The sequence below is a fragment of the Zingiber officinale genome, chromosome 3B, assembly GCF_018446385.1.
Source record: "Zingiber officinale cultivar Zhangliang chromosome 3B, Zo_v1.1, whole genome shotgun sequence".
Classification (NCBI taxonomy): domain Eukaryota; kingdom Viridiplantae; phylum Streptophyta; class Magnoliopsida; order Zingiberales; family Zingiberaceae; genus Zingiber; species Zingiber officinale.
The window spans coordinates 87,786,196-87,804,769 of record NC_055991.1 but is presented as its reverse complement, the minus strand read 5'-3'; the positions used below and the strand labels follow the sequence as shown (position 1 = coordinate 87,804,769).

Here is an 18,574-nt window from a genome sequence, read left to right as displayed (position 1 = left end):
CGCTGATCTAACTGAAGAAACAGGGAAGATTTCCAAGTTGAGATCAAGATAGTTCTACTGTCTAATATTACTCATGCATTATATTAACCTTTGTGTTGTAGGGATACTTTGTTTAACTCTGTGTTGCAGGTTCGGCCAGATCGGTCGACCGAATGTAGGGATCGGTCGACCAAACCAGGATGACTCAACACAGGTCAGTTTAATCAGCAATGATCAAAAGCAGAAGGAAGCTACACTGATCGGTCGACCGAACCAGAGGATCAGTCGACCAAACGATCAATATTAAAGGCGCAGTAAATACAAATCACGGTAAATCTCGACGAACAGGGAAGGAGCCTGTTCGGTCGACCGAACAAAGGGATTGGTCGATCGAACCCTTAATGATCAATTAATGCCGAAGATCGAATCAGCATCGGATCTCAGCTAGGAAGGAAGGAAGCTGGTTCGGTCGATCGAACCCAGGGATCGGTCGACCGAACATCGACGATCTTATAAAAAGAAGCTCGAGGTCTGAGGCTGTACAATACTTTTTGATCATCTCAAAGCTCTCCTCTGAGCAAGCTGCTCGTGCTACAAGTCTTCTACAACTCTTCAAGCTACTCCCGTCCGGAAGTACCGACCTAAGCTTCAACTTTCACATTTATCGGTATATTATTTTAGCTTGCATTGTATTCATTTATCAGTAAGATAGTAGGTTGTTACTATCTTGCTCATCTGTACGCACTGCTTCTTTCCGAGGTTTTCGGAAAGAAGAGTTATAGTGGATTGCCCATCGGTGCGGTCAAGGATCGCGAACCTTGGAGTAGGAGTCGACCTAGACTTCGAACCAAGTAACCGAACGAGTTTTTAATTCTACTTTCCGCTGCACGACTCTGTTTTCTAAAATTAAAGAAAAGTTTTAAAAGCGCGATATTCACCCCCCCTCTCTATCGCACTCATCCAATCCAACAGATTCAAATCAAAAGATCAGTTAAAATATAGTTTTTAAAACATAAATTTTCAAAAGATTTTTAAGTGTGTTTAAAGATTTCAAATATTTTTAAAAAAACTTAAGAAAATATTTCTAGATTTTTCAAAGAGTTTCAAAGATTTAAAAAGAATTCTATTTTTTTTAAAAAAAATATTCCAAACTTTTTTTAAAGTATTTTCTTGAATTTTCAAAAACACCTCTCCCTTGACCTGACACACCCTAATTATCTTTGTTAACCACAAAGAAATCTATCTAAGTATCTAGGGAACTGAGTTCTAGTATTGACCTTGAGATATGAACTTCTAAGTACTAGTCAACAATCAATATTTTTCAAGTATATAGATTTTTTAAAATTTATATATATAAAGTCAATCAAGCATGAAACTCATTAAAACATTATTATTTTAAATCACTATTTTAAAAATAATTTATAGAAAATTATCTATGGATTTTGAAAACCTTTTTCAAAGTGTTTTCAATTTAACAGTGCTTGTCATCTCACCCATTGTAAGTGTTTTAGCACAATTAATCAGGATAATCTTATGAGTTTTGTGAGATGTTTTCTCATATTTATCTGATTTAAAATTTAAATTTGAATATAAGGATTGATTGACCTTGTGTTAGATTTAAGTTTAACGGTTAGTGAATTAAATGCATATTTCAAAAATTAGTTTCCAAGTAATAGCGAGGTACAGTGACCTTCTTAGATATCGGAGCAACGATCACTTTCTAAAACAAAACTTTTTAATGAAATCATACGTTTAATCAACTTGCTAAGAAACCCTGGACTAACTAGTCTAGGATGTGGCGAGGTAGCTTCAGTTAGTTTCACTTAGCTAAGTAGACCAAGAGGGCTACACCTTACCCCACTTACTCCCTAAACCAAGCTTCCCTAATGTATTATCATCTTGCCCCATCTTGGTATTAGGTTCGATAAGTATAAATCAAACATAAGTCTTTAACCATTCTAGATTAAATATAAAAAAAATACTAGAATGAATGATATGACATTTATAGATATAAAAAAAAATACATGTACATGGTAACCATTCTAGATTAAATATAAACAAAATACTAGAATGAATGATATGACATTTATAGATATAAAAAAAAATACATGTACATGGTAAGTACGCATGTGCCAAACAAGTCAAACAATTTATAATTGATTTCTAAAAACACATCAAATTCTCGATTTGATACATTTCATGTGAACCCGTGAATGTGTCAACCCAATTTGACACATTTTATTTTATTTATTAATTTAATTGTTTCATTGGATAAGATTTTATTAATTAATTTTAACATTTAATTTTGGTTTTAAATTTTGATTTGAGTTGTTAAAATTTGTTGATTTATATTGTTGAATTAAGGTAATTAATTTCAAATTTTCTAGATTTAATCTTGAATTCATAGTTTCATAATTAAACAACACTTAATTATAACAAATTAATTTCATATTTTTTTAGTATTTAAATTAGAGTTTATCATTTGGTTTGAATTTATCAATTATTTTATTTTATTATTAGTAATATTTTTTTATTTAATTTGTTAAAATTTGTAGATTCTTTTTATTGAATTTTAGTATTTAAATTTGAATTTATTATTCATTATTTTATAATTAAATGGTATATTATTATAATTAATTAAATTTAAATTTTTAGCATAATTAAAATTTAAACTTTTATTTCTTAAATTTTTAAAATTTAGTTTTAAAATTTTAAGACTTAAATTTAAATTATTTAATATTTATAATTAACGGATATTTTACTATACTTAATTAAATTTAAATTTTTAGCATTAACATTCAAATTAGTATTCTTAAAATTTAAAGATTTGATTTCTAGATTTTTCAGATTTAATTTAAAATTTATCTTCTTAGAATTGGAGTTTATTTTATTTGTAGTTTGATCCGTTGAATTTGCTTTATTTGGATAATTATTATTTAAAATTTTAAAATTATTATAAACATACTTGAATAAGTTTAATTAGATAAATAAGTTTGAACACAATTAAACTTAACTCACCTTGGCTCAGCTTGTTTACACCCTTGGGGCCCTGGCGAGATGAAAGACAAAAGCTTCATATATATATTAGAGAGGCACAAGGTCATTGACTATATGGTTCGGCAAAGCATGAAACACAAGGCAAGCAACACCATTATTAGGTTCATTGCCCCTCGCTCCAGTCCAAATTTACAAACTCAATTATTTGGTTTTACATCTTACATTTAATCCTTCATTTCATTGAATATGAAATCTAGATAAAAGATACAAAGGAAAAGAAACAATATCATACTAAAAAACAAACAAACAAACAAACAAAAAGTATGGCCAAAGATTCCTTAAAAAGGATTAATTAAATATCATCGTGCATAATAATTAAAGGAGGTAATTAGCTAGCTAACCACGAGAAAGTAGTGTTTTCATTCTGTCAAAGAGTTCCCTATTCTTGAAAGAAACTTGAAAATAGAAAAATGAAAAACATGAGCGAGTTATCATATTATTTTAATTTAGGGAAGAATGTCAATGAACTTAACCACCTCTAGCTTTGTTAGTTGTGAAAACATTAAATATTTAGTTTAATTTTTAGAAGGAAGAGTGAACATAACTTTCAAACACTTATTCCTGCATAGGCACATATCGAAGAAGAAGAAGAATTATTATTAGAATTATAATGAGAAGGGGTTTAGGGCAGTAACCAAGCTAAGTTGAGTCAAATTTTATAGTATTCAAGTTTATTTGATAAGATAACTGATTCAAACCAAGCCAAACATAAAATGACTAAGTCATTAAAATGATTGTACAAGTTTGATTTCGTTTTTTTATGAGCTTGCACTTGCTTCATTTAGATGTTATCAAGCTCTTAATTCAAATTTGTTTGATTGTTTAATTTTATTTTACATTTTAAGCTTGTTTGATTAGTTTAAGCTTGATAATACAAATTTATTTGTTCATTTTGAAAGTTTCTTTATTTATTTAGTAAGTTGATAAAAGTTTTATTCACGAACATGATTGACAAATCTTGTCCATGAATATTGTTCACAAACATTGTTCACAAACGCTGTTCACGAACGTTAACGAGTTGAACACATGTGTTTAACCTTGTTCGTTTAATTAAACGAGTTGTTCAAATTTATTTATTTAATTAATTTTATATTTATTGAATGAACACAAACAAACTCTTATCAAGTTAAATATTAAATTTGTTCATGAACGTTCGATTCATTTACAATGACTTAAACTTAATAAGGTAGGCTGAACTTTGAGCATAGAAGGAGTGAACTTTAAGGGGATAAATAAAAAATTTATATAGATAATTAAAATAAATTGGACTGAGTTAGAATCTAGTGTAGCCCTAAGCAACATCTGTCTCTCTTCGTGCACTATAACATTATTAAATTAGCTAATTTGAATTTGGCTCATGTTTTTTTTTCCCCCATATTAAACCTATTGTTGTTCAGGTTATATTTGATAGGCAATTCTTGGATCTTAACATTATTAAATAAGCTAATTTCACTTTCGGCCATGTTCTTTCTATGTTTATCATTTTGACTTGTTTCACTTGTGTTTCTATATGACTAATGAAAGTGGATGATGGATTTCTGAGCGAGGAACATAGTTTAATTCTTTAAGTATAGATTTAGTAGTTTCCCTTGAGTGAGTGAGACAAAAGGGAGCGCGCCCTCGGTCCCCCTATCTCTTACCTCGAACAAACTTTGACCACACTACGCGAGCGAGATCACAACAAAGAATAATCATCCACCTCTATGACCCTCCTCGCCAAACCCAACAAACTTCCAGTCCATCTTAATCAAAGTGCCGTTGGAATTTTCCTAAACATGAATTTTACGCTATCACATATGAATCATAAAAAAGCCAACAATTCTAATACAGAAGCTTATCTTAGATGTATAGCAAAATTGCGAAAAACAATATAGTGTGAATAAAACTGTAAATTCAAACTTGAATCGAGGTTCAAAGTCAACTTGATGATCAAGAAGCGAACCATAAGTGAGCTTGATCTTCTGTAGGGATTAAAACACAGGTAGCCAATTAAGATCATTGTTTCCCTACGAGAATTACAATCCTTTATATGACTTTAGAACTGAAATCCGTTATCAGCCTATCAATAACAATAATGAAAAACGGATTAAGGAATTTCTACACACATAATATCTGCATCCATTAATTCATCTCATATATCAAACCAATAGTTAGATCACTTTATAATGCCAATTCCTTATGGCCAATCCATGTGTTACAACTTTAACATATAAGCCCACCTGACGAAGAACACAATCCAACAATTGCCACTGAGTGGTTTGAAATGATCATAAAATTACAGTAATCTATCCTAACAATGTTAATATCAGCAATAATCGCAAGCAATATGAGAGATTGACTATAGATAACATCAGTCCTCTTGTCCTTGTGATGATCCATCCTTCCCTTTGATAAAATAATTGCAGGGAAAGCAGCAGACAAAAGACATCTTCTGATACTAAACATATTTGGTCAGCAACCTTCCGACTTACAAATTAACACTTGTCTGCTATTCAAAAGATTTTGTACGTTGTTGTTGGAAATGCATTCATGTTGCATTCATTTAATCTGCATAAAAGAATGAGGAGAGGTTTTATGTATAGTTTATATGTTCATTGTTTCAGAAGCTTCTTGCTCATTTCCTCTGACAGTGACTTGAGTCTAGCAAGGGTTTCCAACATCTTTGTTTACTTGAAAGGAATCAGATGACTCTGGATTGAAGTAGTATTGCAAGGGTGATGATGAAGAAAGCTAAGTTGGAGGAGTCAGCCCTCCATTGATGGAAGAAGCAAAGGTGTTGTTTCACCTCTGAGGGAACAAGCAAAGGCGAAAGGCTCCATCACATTCACTCAACTGACCCCAAACTAATGAGTAAAGACTCATCTAATTCCTCCTCTCCCCCTAAAGAAAAGCCACCTTAAACTAATACTGAGATTTGTTCATTCCTAAGCATTAACTTTGAGCAAATATAAAGGAGGAAAAGGACAGTAATAGGTAGCTTTACCAAAATGAATAAGGACTTGATGATAATTGTCTTGTGAAGCAATTGCAAAAATTAAAAAAAGACACTCCTAATTATTAAAATTACCAAAAATGTCTCAACGTTATTGTTTTAGTAGTAGACACTAATAAATTGCTGCAAAATATAAAATTTAATCATTTTTATAATTTAATTTCATAAAAAAAAAAGTATATAAAAATTACTTTTATATAAAAAACTCTTAATCAATTTGATTAATATTACTTAATATTTTGATCAAAGTGGCTTTGAAAAGGTTAAAACCATTCTAAATGGCTACTATAATAATTGTTACAACCATTAAATAATTATTATAATAATTTTAATGTCTTTTGTATATATATATATATATATATATAGTCTATGATTACTATAAAAATATCATAATAATAATGCCTCACCAAAAGACACTCTTTCAATTCAAATAATCATAGGAGCTCTTTTAAATAAATAAATAAATATTTTCTCAAGTCATTAAATAAGCTATCTATGGCCCCACCAGGGACATTAAATCCACGGGTTCAAAATTTTTAAACTAAAGTGATGGCAGAGACCTCTCACCCACCCAACCCCTCCTCCATTACTTTGACTCCGCCACAGGCCCGGCCCAGAGGCAGGGCCATCCTGGGCGATTGCCCAGGGCCCCAACTTTGGGAGGGCCCATAAATATTAAATATTTATATAATATATATATATATATATATATATATATATATATATATATATATTAATTATTTTAAAAACTAAGTTTTATAAATTTTCACTGTTGCATTTGTCTTTCGCCGCCGCACAACCTAAAATTTTTGGAGGGCCCACAACTTTTAACTTTTATATATATATATATATATATATATTAATTGTTTTAAGAATTAGGTTTGTAAACTATTGTCCGATTTTTATTTGCTCTCTTTTCTACTAGCGACTCTATGAGATCGCGACGGCATCACAGCGAGGCTGTGACTTTGCCACTTCTTTACACAGCTACACCACCACCTCTGACACGTTGCTCCTGGAGGTTTTGAGCTTACGGTGCGGAGGTTTGCGAGTTGCGACGGTTGCGGACTGTCATCTACAGATCTACTCATCTTTTTCATTCAAGTATAATTATTTTAATTGATTTAAATTATAGTTTTATTTAGTTTATTTAAATTATAGTTTTACAATTATTGTAATAAAAACATTTGGTGAAATGATAATATTTGAAAATATATTTGATTTTTTGTTTGATTCTAAAACATTAAAATCATTAGATAATAATGAGTTGAGAAAATATTGTATTAACATCCACTTTTAAGCATGAAAATTTATTAGATGTTGAGTTAGATGATTTGTTTACGGAATTAAAAATATTACAAGTAACTTTACCAAATGAGATAATGTCAGTAATTGATATTTTTAATTTTATGAAAAATATAGATTGTTATCCAAATGTTGCAATTGCTTAGAAAATATTGTTAACTATGTCTGTTACCGTAAGATCAACTGAAAGGAGTTTCTCGAAATTAAAATTGTTAAGAATATACATGAGATCAATAATATTACAAAGAGATTGCATGGATTAACAATTTTATCTATTGAAAAAAAGATTTTAGAAAATCTTGAAATTAATAATATTATAGATGATTTTGCATCTAGAAAAACTAAAAGAAATCATTATAAATAATTTTTACTTTATGAAAAAAAATTAAGGGTCTATTTTGATTGTTTCGCCCCGGGCCTCCTGATTGTTAGGACCGGGGCTGCTCCGCCACCCCACCGCCACACAGTGAACCATCCAACTTAGCCCTCTCCAATCACTCTCATTCCCCTTCCTTCCTCCTTCCTCCTTCCTCCTTCCTCCTTCGCCATTTATTATTCAATTCTATTCATAAATTAGGTAGATACAAGTCTTCATATAAATATCCTCTCTCAGCTCTATTCCTCTCTCGTTCTCTGCTCTTCTCTTCTGCCATTTGATTCACTATTATCCATTTTGACATTCCGGCTGCAATCTTGTTTCCGATACTCTCGCCTAAGTTAGGATGTTCCGCGGGTGCAGAATACCGCTCTGCGGATGCTTCGGGAATCCGGGCGACTCGGATCTGGGCCCGGCCCAGGCCCGCGTCGGCGATGAACCGGAAACCGAGCCGGAGGAGGAGAAGGAGAAGGGGGCGGCGGTGCCGCGGCGGTTCGGTTGGGAGGAGGTCGAGATCGCCACCTCCTCGGTGGTCGGGGAGGGAGGAACCAGCACTGTCTACCTCGCTCGCCTCCCGGATTCGTCCCTTGCCGCCGTCAAGCTACACCGAACCAGCGAGCGCCTCCACCGCGCCTTCCGGCAGGAGCTCAACGTTCTGCTCCGCCTCCGCCACCCCCACATCGTCCGCCTCGTCGGCTATTGCGATGAGCGTGGTCCGTCCGCGATCTGTCGCCTAATTTTGTTTTCTTCCTTACTAATTCCATCCCTAATTTCGAGTTTGGATCGCGATTGCAGAGGAAGAAGGGGCTTTGGTGTTCGAGTACTTACCGAAAGGGAGCCTCCACGAGCAGCTCCACGGAGAGGGCGGCGGAGAGGTGCTGCCGTGGGCGCGCCGGATGGCGATCGCGCACCAGGTGGCGCAGGCGCTGGAGTACTTGCACGACGGCTGCGACCCCCAGGTGGTGCACGGTGACGTGAAGTCCGCAAACGTGCTCCTCGATGCGCGGATGGAGGCGAAGCTGTGCGACTTCGGATCGGCCCGGGTGGGATTCTCGGCGGCGGTGGCGCCGCCCAGATCCGGCCGGGTCATGGTGGTGGGCTCGCCGGGATACGTCGACCCGCACTACCTCCGGACGGGGATGGTCTCCAAGAAGAGCGACGTGTACAGCTTCGGGGTACTGCTGCTGGAGCTCGTCACCGGCGCGGAGGCGTTCGACGCCGAGCGCGAGCGCCGTTTAACAGCGGAGATGGCTCCTGTGCTTCGCGATCCGGAGGGACGGACCGCGGAGGGGGTGGACGTCGGATTGGGCGGTGCGTACGACTTCGGAGAAGCGGCGGCGATGCTAGCGACGGCCGCAGCGTGCCTGGGGAATAACCCCGGCCTCCGCCCCACGATGGCGGAGGTGGTTGGGATGCTGCGGGCGACGGCGTCGGCGTCCATCGCCGCCGTGGCAGCGAGGTTGGGAGGCAAAACAGAGTCATAAATGTTGGGGAAATTGGCTGCCTATTCAGTTCGTGACTTAGGTCGTAACGATTCGCGTATAGACAACGAGAGGATGCGAAATTGTATAATATTTAATTCGAAAAAATAATAAATTGTATAATGTAGTTTTTTTGGTTTAACAGATATATTCATTTATTGTTGTGAGAAATAATGATGATTTGATTGGTGGGATCAAGTGAGATATAAGAGGAATGTGACTAATCACCTCTCCTATGATTAAACTTTGGAAGCATTTGGAGAGGCACCTTTACGTGCCAGGTGTTAGCAAATATAATGTTATTTATTTATATTTATTGAAGGGCAAAATTTAAAAGATATTTTTAAAATGACATTTTTTAATTAAAATCTTTAAAAAAATCTCTTTCAATGTATTATAAAAAGTACCTCATTTTACATGTTTTTTTAATAATCCAAATGACTAAATTTTCGATCTAATAGCTACGTGTTTATAGTTACATAATATGGAATTTTAATTTGCACGAATAAATTCTTAGTGTAGCATACATGAATTATAATTATGACAATATGAATATTTTAAATTTGATCAACACTAATAAACTGTGTTCTTATAACGGTTATAATATAAGTATTTCAGTTCTGATTAATATTATTATGATAAATATTAATAACACTATATTATAACAACTATAATTTATAGCTTTTATAATATCAACGGCTTAATTTCAATATAAATATGTTGGATCAAGAAAGTGCTAGATGAGATGAACAATAAATTCATACGTCATTTAGAAATCGTCCAAAAAATAAAGTCGTACAACAAAAAGATAAAAAGTATAATAGAAAAGAAACACGTTGATTTTACTTGATTCACAACTTTGTAACTATTACTCCAAGTCCCGTAATCAATTTGACAACTTTCGATAGATAATTACTATTAACCTTCTTCTTCAAAGAAGACTTGTTTCTTTTACAATGGTAGGATATGGTACCGACGCTTAGATAGATAAGTACAAAAGCAACTAATATGAGTTAACTACAACAAATGAAGGTTACCAAAAACTAGGCTCGTTAGAGCTCGTAGTCACGGTGTTGAAGCGTTGTGTAGTTGTAGTTTGAGAGTAGCTTTTTGATGGTGTAACAACACGTGGTGGAACTTGAATTCTTCAAATGATGTCGTTGAAGGTCAGAGCTTTGGCACGGAATGGAAGCTAAGACACACAAAAAGGATAATCTGAACTTGCTATTTAAAGATGATTCTGGGTACCTAGGCTAATTCCAAGCGCCCCCAGCTTGTCTTATCTGATCCACTACGTCAGTGTGTTAGCCAACTTAGGGCTCTTGGATCACTTTTGAGTTCTTGGTCTGCTAACACTGCACGATCTGGACGAAGCTCTTCCATCGCATCTTTATCACTCCTCGAGCATCTTAAAACAGATGTGCACCACCCAATCACAATGTGCCACCTCATGTTACTATGCTAACATTTGTTTTGCAAAAAATTGTCTAACTCTATATTGCAGGGAATGATCTGATCAGTTGACCGAACCAAAGGATCGGTTGACCAAACAAGGCTAACTTAGACCAAAGACTAGTTTAGACCAAAATAGAACACAACCCAATCAAAGCCTGATCGGTTGATCGAACTTGAGGATCGGTCGACCGAACCATGATAATGTGGCACAGATCAGATCTGGAAGTCTGGTTGATCGGTCGACCAAACCGAAAGATCGGTCGATCGAATCGAAGGATCGGTTGACCAAAAGATCTCTCATTAATGGACCATTAAGTGTGAATCTCGGTAAACAGGGAAGGTCCAATGTTCAGTCGACCGAACATGATGATCAGTCGACCGAACCATTAAACATCATTAATGCTCGAAGATTATATCTCAGCGAAGAATGAAGGGAGCGAGTTCAGTCAACTGAACTCGAGGATCGGTCAACCAAATGTTGACGATTCTTATAAAAAGGAGCTCGAGGTCCGAGGCAGATAATGAGTTTTCAATTCACCTCTATGTAAAAGCTCTATTCGTGCTACTGTTCTGCAATGCACCTTCAAGGAAGCTACTGCTCCAACACAATGCCGACAAACTTCATCGATATTCTTTGTTCGGTATAATTATTATTTATTAGCTTGCATTGTACTTAGATTAAAATAAGATAGTAGATTGTTACTATCTTAAACTTTGCATATGTACGAATTGCTTCTCTCCGAAGGACTTCAGAAAGAAGAGTTTTAGTGGATTGCCCAACGATATGATCAAGGATCGCGGGTCTTGGAGTAGGAGTCAACCTACGCTCTGAACCAAGTAATCAAAACATGTATTTCATTTTCCACTGCATTTCTCTTATTTTTATGATACGAAAAGAAAAAGTTTTTAACGTGCGATATTCACCCCCCTGTTAGTTAGAGTCCTAGAGCCAATCATATGATGATTGTTGTATGGACTTGATGTATCATATTCCTATATATTTATAAAGACATTTCTTTATGGTTATTATACTTACTTGTATTGGTGCCAAATAACTAAGTATAATAGCGTCCTTGAGTAGAAGGTTCTTATCTATATCAATCGATTGGTTGAATCGATAGTGAGATGATATAGAGAACACTACTCTTAATCATTCCCAGTCAAGTATTAACATTCAGGGACAATGTTAATGTGACGAGATTAGCATGTATGTCAACTCGATGACTTGATCTCACAAGTCATGGATATAGATGTTGGTTGCTACTCGGAAAGCTTATAGGTTCCTCTGTACAAAAATTTTGTACAAAGATCTGAACCTTTTCCTAGCTACCATGTGTTCTTTTAAATTAAATTTTGGATCTCCTGCGGAACTTAACACGTTTGATCCAAAACTTAGTCTATTTGTTCTTTTAGGTTTTGACTTGGATCTCCTGCGGAACTTAACACGTTCGACCCAAGTCTCCTTAAGTTATTAACTCCATTAAATATTAATTTCCATAAAAGGTTCCCAGTACTGACGTGGCGAGGCACATGGCCTTCTTGGATATGGGAGCAACCACCACCGACTAGACAAAACCTTTAATAGAAAGCTAATATTTAATTTCCTAAAATAACTTTAGGTTAACCAAAGAGAACAATCAAATCACAAGGAAAAGAAAGAAAAAAAAGAACACAACTTCGAAAAAACATATTCGAAATACTAGAACGTAAGCCTCTTGTATTTGGTATTATTTCCATAAATAACTAGCATGATGCGGAAATAGAAATTACTAGTTATACCTTGTAGAAAAACCTCTTGATCTTCTACCGTATTCCTCTTCTAACCTCGGACGTTGTGTGGGCAACGATCTTCCAAGATGAGAAAACACCAACCACCTTCTTCTCCTCCAAGCAAGGTTCGCCAACAAAGAAAAGCTTCACCAAGGAGAAAACCAAAATACTAACCAAGCTCCAAGAGATGCTAGCTTTCTCTCCTTCTTCTTCTTCTTCTCCGAGTAGTATCCGCCACCACAAGAACTCCAAGGGAGAGGGAGAGGTTCGCCACCACAAGAGGAAGAGAAGGAGATGATGGGGCCACACACCAAGGAAAAGAGGGAGAGAAAATAATAGAGGTTGTGTCATGTGAAGGCACCCTCACCCCTTCTTTTATATTCCTTGGCCTAGGTAAATTAGGAAATTTAATTACAATAAATTTTCCTTAATTTCCTTGACATGATTTAATTGAGAAAAATAAAATAATATTTCCCCAATTAAACAATGATGGCCGGCCAAAACAATAGGAAGCAAATTGGACAAGTTTCAATCAACAATTAAAAACTTTCCTTATTTGTTTCCGGAAATTTTAAAAAATAAAATTTCTCTTTAAAATCTCTTCATGGTTAATAAAAGGAAATATCTATAATTTTAATTTTATTAACATGTGAATAATTTTAAAGAGAAAATAAAACAACTCTCCAATCTACAAATAAGGAAAGAAATCTAATCTCTTTCTTTAATCTTTTGTAAATTTTTACAAGAGAGATATTTTAATTTTAATTCTCTTTTAAATTAAATCTTCCACATAATAATAAACATTAAAATTAAATTTTCTTTTTAATTAATTATGGCCGGCCCTACTAGCTTGGGTTCAAGCTAGGGCCGGCCACCTTAAACCCAAGCTTAGGCCGGCCCTAGCTTGGTTCCCAAGCTAGCTTGGCCGGCCCCCTTTAGGTGGGTATATGTGGGTATAGTACTCTATAAATAAGAGGCTACGATAGGGACCGAGAGGAGGAATTGGTTTTGGTCTCCCGATAAAATTAAGCATCCCATGTTCGCCCCGAACACACAACATAATTTTATCAATGATAATTCATTCCACTAGAGAACCATCATTGAACTACCGCACCAATCCCAAATTACATTTTTGGGCTCCTTCTTATTATGAGTGTGTTAGTCTCCCTGTGTTTAAGATATCGAATGTCCACTAATTAAGTGAGTTACTGATAACTCATTTAATTAATATCTAAGTCCAAGAGTAGTACCACTCAACCTTATTATCATGTCGGACTAAGTCCACCTGCAGGGTTTAACATGACAATCTTTATGAGCTCCTCTTGAGGACATTATCAACCTAGTATCACTAGGACACGGTTCTTCTATAATCAACAACACACACTATGAGTGATACCATTTCCCAATTTATCGGGTTTATTGATTCATCGAACTAAATCTCACCCATTGATAAATTAAAGAAATAAATATCAAACATATGTGCTTGTTATTATATTAGGATTAAGAGCACACACTTCCATAATAACTGAGGTCTTTGTTCCTTTATAAAGTCAGTATAAAAGGAACGACCTCAAATGGTCCTACTCAATACACTCTGAGTGTACTAGTGTAATTATATAGTCAAGATAAACTAATACCTAATTACACTACGACCTTCTAATGGTTTGTTCCTTTCCATTCTGGTCGTGAGCTACTGTTTATAATTTATAAGGTACTGATAACATCATCTTCTGTATGTGACACCACATACTATGTTATCTACAATATAAATTAAATGAACAACTACAAAATAAATGTAGATAATTAGACCAAATGTGATTCTTTATTCATAATGAATGTTTACAAAGCTTAGGCTTTCAGTATACACTCCAACAATAGAGATATCAAGTTGACACATGGGTATGCATTAGAGAATGTATACTGAATGACCCGCCATGAGAAAGTATCATAGATCATTATATGAGTGTCATATACTTTCTCATGTGACTATTAGTATGACTATGAGTCCTTGGACCTGAAGTCACCATGGTTCCCTACACAAGGAGTTGCATACTTTGGCTTCGTCAAACGTCACTCATAACTGGGTGGACTATAAAAGCGATTACTGGGTATGTAATAAATTATGTGGAGGGATGTGAGTGATGTAGATAAGATCTATCCCTCCTATATGATGGGAGTGACATCATCATTCTTGATAGAGTGAGACCACTAAGTGCATGACCATGTCCAAATGAGTCAATATGAGATATTGAGCTCATTTGTTTAGAGTGAGCCTACTTGGAGTTCATGATATAGATTGATTAGAGGATGACACGGTCTATGCCTAAATTTAATCAATCTAGATGTCAAGGATAGAAAGACATTATCATATATTGTGAGGGTCATAATTAGTAGTCACAAGGTGATGTTGGATCTCAACATTCTTGTAACTTGGGTAGTAATGATGTATTGCTAGATACCGCTCATTACTTATGCTTCTAAATGGGTTTAGGAGCATTGCTAACGTTACAAGAACCTATAGGGTCACACACAAAGGGCAATTAGATGGAGAATAGGTTCATATGATGAACCAAGAGAATTAGGTTCATGTGATGAACCAAATTGGATTAAGAGTAATCTAAATTAGACTAATTGAGTTGGACTCAACTTGATTCATGTGTTGAATGAGTCTAATTTAGATTATGACTCATTAAATCAATTTAATTTAATGAATAGAGATTCATTAAATCAAATTGACTTGAATCTATGGTTAGATTTGATCAACCATGGGGGATTTAAGTCAAGTTTGACTTGACATAAGAGGGAAGATGAAGAGTCAAGTTTGACTTGACCTTGACTTGACTAAATGTCATGTCATTGTGACTTGGCATAGGGCCGACCAATGATGATGTACCACATCATCAAGGCAACTTCATGATATGCCACCTCATGAGGGAAACCAAGTGCCTTGACTCTTGATATTCCATGGAGGTTACAAACTCACATTGAAGTGGCCGACCACTTAAGAGGAGGGAATAAGTGTAATTGTGTGCTAATTGATTCCTTCTTCTTCCTCCTCTCTTCCTCTCTTCTCTCCCTCTCATCCTTGCCGTGACTCTAAGGGTGCTAGCACACTCTTAGTTTGTTCTCTCCATCTCTTGTTCGTGTGGATACTTCTAGAAATACCACCACGTTTCCGTTACACTTCTTATATACACAAGACTCATCCGGACTTTGAATAAATCCATATGACTGGATTACTTCATTAAACCGGATGTTCCAAGACCTTGAAGCTTGCTTTAGTCCATAAATGGACCGATTGAGCTTGCATACTAGATGCTCTTTGCCTTTTCCAATAAATCCTTCTGGTTGCTTCATATGGATGTTCTCTTCAAGACTTCCATTAAGGAAAGCTGTCTTGACATCCATTTGCCAAATCTCATAATCCATATGAGCAGCAATGGATAAGAGTATCCGGATAGACTTAAGCATGGCTACCGGTGAAAAGGTTTCCTCATAATCGATTCCCTCTTTCTGAGTGTACCCTTTCGCAACAAGCCTAGCTTTGAAGGTTTCTACCTTCCGTCGTCCCTCTTTCCTTTTGTAGATCCACTTGCATCCAACGGCTTTTACACCATCGGTGGTTCTAAGCTCCGGACCTTATTAGAGTACATGGACTCTATTTCGAATTCATTGCCTTTTGCCAAGATGTTGCATCTATATCTTGGTGCTTCGTCATATGTCCGGGGATCAGGTTCGTGTTTACCGGGATCAAGTCCAAGACTCTCCCAAAACATGAATCTTTCAGTCGCCTCACAACCCTCCCACTACGACGAGGCATCGTGGTTGTGTATCATGTGTGACACGTGTTGCAGTCTCTTGTGGTACTTCATCTTGTACTGTTGGTACTGAAGTAGTCATGTCCTCTCTAAGTTCTTCTAAAACGACTTTACTACTGGGCTTGTGATCCATTATATAGTCTTCTTCTAAAAACTGGGCATTGGTGCTAACAATGACCTTCTGGTCTTTAGGACTATAAAATAAACCACCTTTCGTTCCTTTGGGATATCCTACAAACACGCGAACTTCTCTACGAGATTCTAACTTATCAGCATCTGGTTTCAGCACATGTGCTGGGCTACCCCAAATCCGAATATGTCTTAGACTGGGTTTTCGCCCATTCCACAATTCTATGGGAGTAGAAGAAACTGATTTAGAAGGTACTAAGTTCAGAATGTATACTGCTGTTTCCAGAGCATATCCCCAAAACGAATTTGTAATTTCAATAACTCATCATCGATCTAACCATCTCCATAAGAGTCCTATTCCTTCGCTCGCTACACCATTCCGTTGGGGTGTTCGGACAATTGGGATTGAATCCCGACCTTCGATAAGTAATTCCTAAACTCTCCTAAGAGGTATTCGCCACCACGATCGATCGTAGTGTCTTGATACTTTACCTAATCGTTTCTCCACATCACCTTGTATTCTTTGAACTTGTCAAAGCATCCTGACGCATTAGGTAAATGTATCCATATCTTGAATAATCGTCTATGAAAGAGACAAAATATTCAAACCTCCTCTTGCCCGGACGGACATAGGACCACACAAATCGAGTGAACCAACTCTAACACTTCTTTGGCTCTATACCCTTGGCCTTGAACGCCTCTTGGTCATTTTACCTTCTAAGCAAGATTCACAAGTTGGAAAATTTTCCAACTCTAATGAACTTAAAAGTCCATCGGCTATAAGCCTCTGAATCCTACTTAAGTTAATATGACCAAGCCTTAGATGCCAAAGATATGCTTGGTTCATTTCTGAAGGTTCTTTTCTCTTATTAGAATTAGAAGATGAATTATAAATTTCCATGTTTTGCTTTGTGGAAGAATTTGATTTAAAATATACAAATTGCCAACTAATGCACCGGAACAGATAATCACTTTATTTCTTTTAATAACTACATCATATGAAAGAAACCGAATATCCATCTAAAACAGTTTAGAAACTGAAATTAAATTCTTTCTAAGTACATAAAGACAATTTCTTAAACCAAATTTCTATTTCTACTAAAAGATAAGTAGACGTCTCCCACTGCAGCCGCCACCTTAGTAGCATTGCCCATGTAGACGGTAATCTCCCTTCAGATAGTCGTCTTGGAACCCCCGCAAGGAATTGCAGACATGATCGATGGCTCTCGTATCTACACCAGATGATGGTAGATAACACCGCTAAACATGTTTCAACAACTAGAGTATGAGATATACCTTTGTTTTGGTTCTTACGAGGACAATCCGCCTTCCATGCCTGCTTATAGATGAAGCACTTGCCCTTCTGCTTCTTCCCGTACACTGAGATTTATTCACTTTCTGAACCAGTTTGTTTCTTCTTCTTCTTACCTTCGGTTTAGAAGTAGAACCATTTTCAAAGATAGTGAATTTGAGCATTGTGACTAAATAACCCTTCTGCTGAAGTTCTGTCAATAGTTCCCCTAATGAATAAATCCTTTTATTCATATTATAGTTCAAACGGAACTGCTCAAAACTTCTAGGTAGGGTTTGGAGGATCATATCGATCCGGGTTTCCCATCAATTTCTCCTCCAAGGATCTGTATTTCGTTCGGATAAGCCATCATGTTTAGGATATGATCCCTTAGGAGTACCCTCTTGCATGGTGGTGTCATTATCTTTCTCATAGCTTCTTGTCTAGAAGCCCTATCCCGATGACCAAAGAGTTCCTTGAGATTGTTCATAATATCATGTTGTTGGTAAATCTTTATGTCGATGTTGCAATACATTTGACATTGAAGCCAAAATGTAACACCGCGCCATCTCATCTGCTTTTACCCATTTCCTATGATATTCAATCTCCTCTTGGGTAGATTCACCAGTGGGTGCATCAGGGCAATGCTCAGTCAGTACAAATTTATAGCTTTCAGCAGTAAGAACAATATCCAGGTTTCTTTTCCAATCTATGTAATTTGGTCCAATAAGTCTATTTTGTTGAAGTATGATGGACAGTGGGTTGAAAGTCATCCTAAGAATCACAAATAACTTTTGGTCAGAACTCTAAATTTAGAATAATATTGATTCCTCAAACAATACTATTTTAAATTAACCAACACCTTAAAACACCGTGAATTTTGTATGCCACGTTAGTGTGGACGTATACAAATTCAACATT

General features: G+C 36.0%; 1 protein-coding gene across 1 annotated transcript; it reads left to right on the top strand.

Annotated features, from left to right (window-relative positions):
• The first annotated feature begins 8,055 nt into the window (after positions 1–8,055).
• LOC122056732 (salt tolerance receptor-like cytoplasmic kinase 1) lies at positions 8,056–9,332 on the top strand. Its single transcript, XM_042618823.1, has 2 exons — positions 8,056–8,422; positions 8,505–9,332. The coding sequence occupies exons 1-2, from the start codon at positions 8,056–8,058 to the stop codon at positions 9,191–9,193; spliced, it is 1,056 nt and encodes a 351-aa protein (XP_042474757.1). The 3' UTR covers positions 9,194–9,332.
• The last annotated feature ends 9,242 nt before the right edge of the window (positions 9,333–18,574 follow it).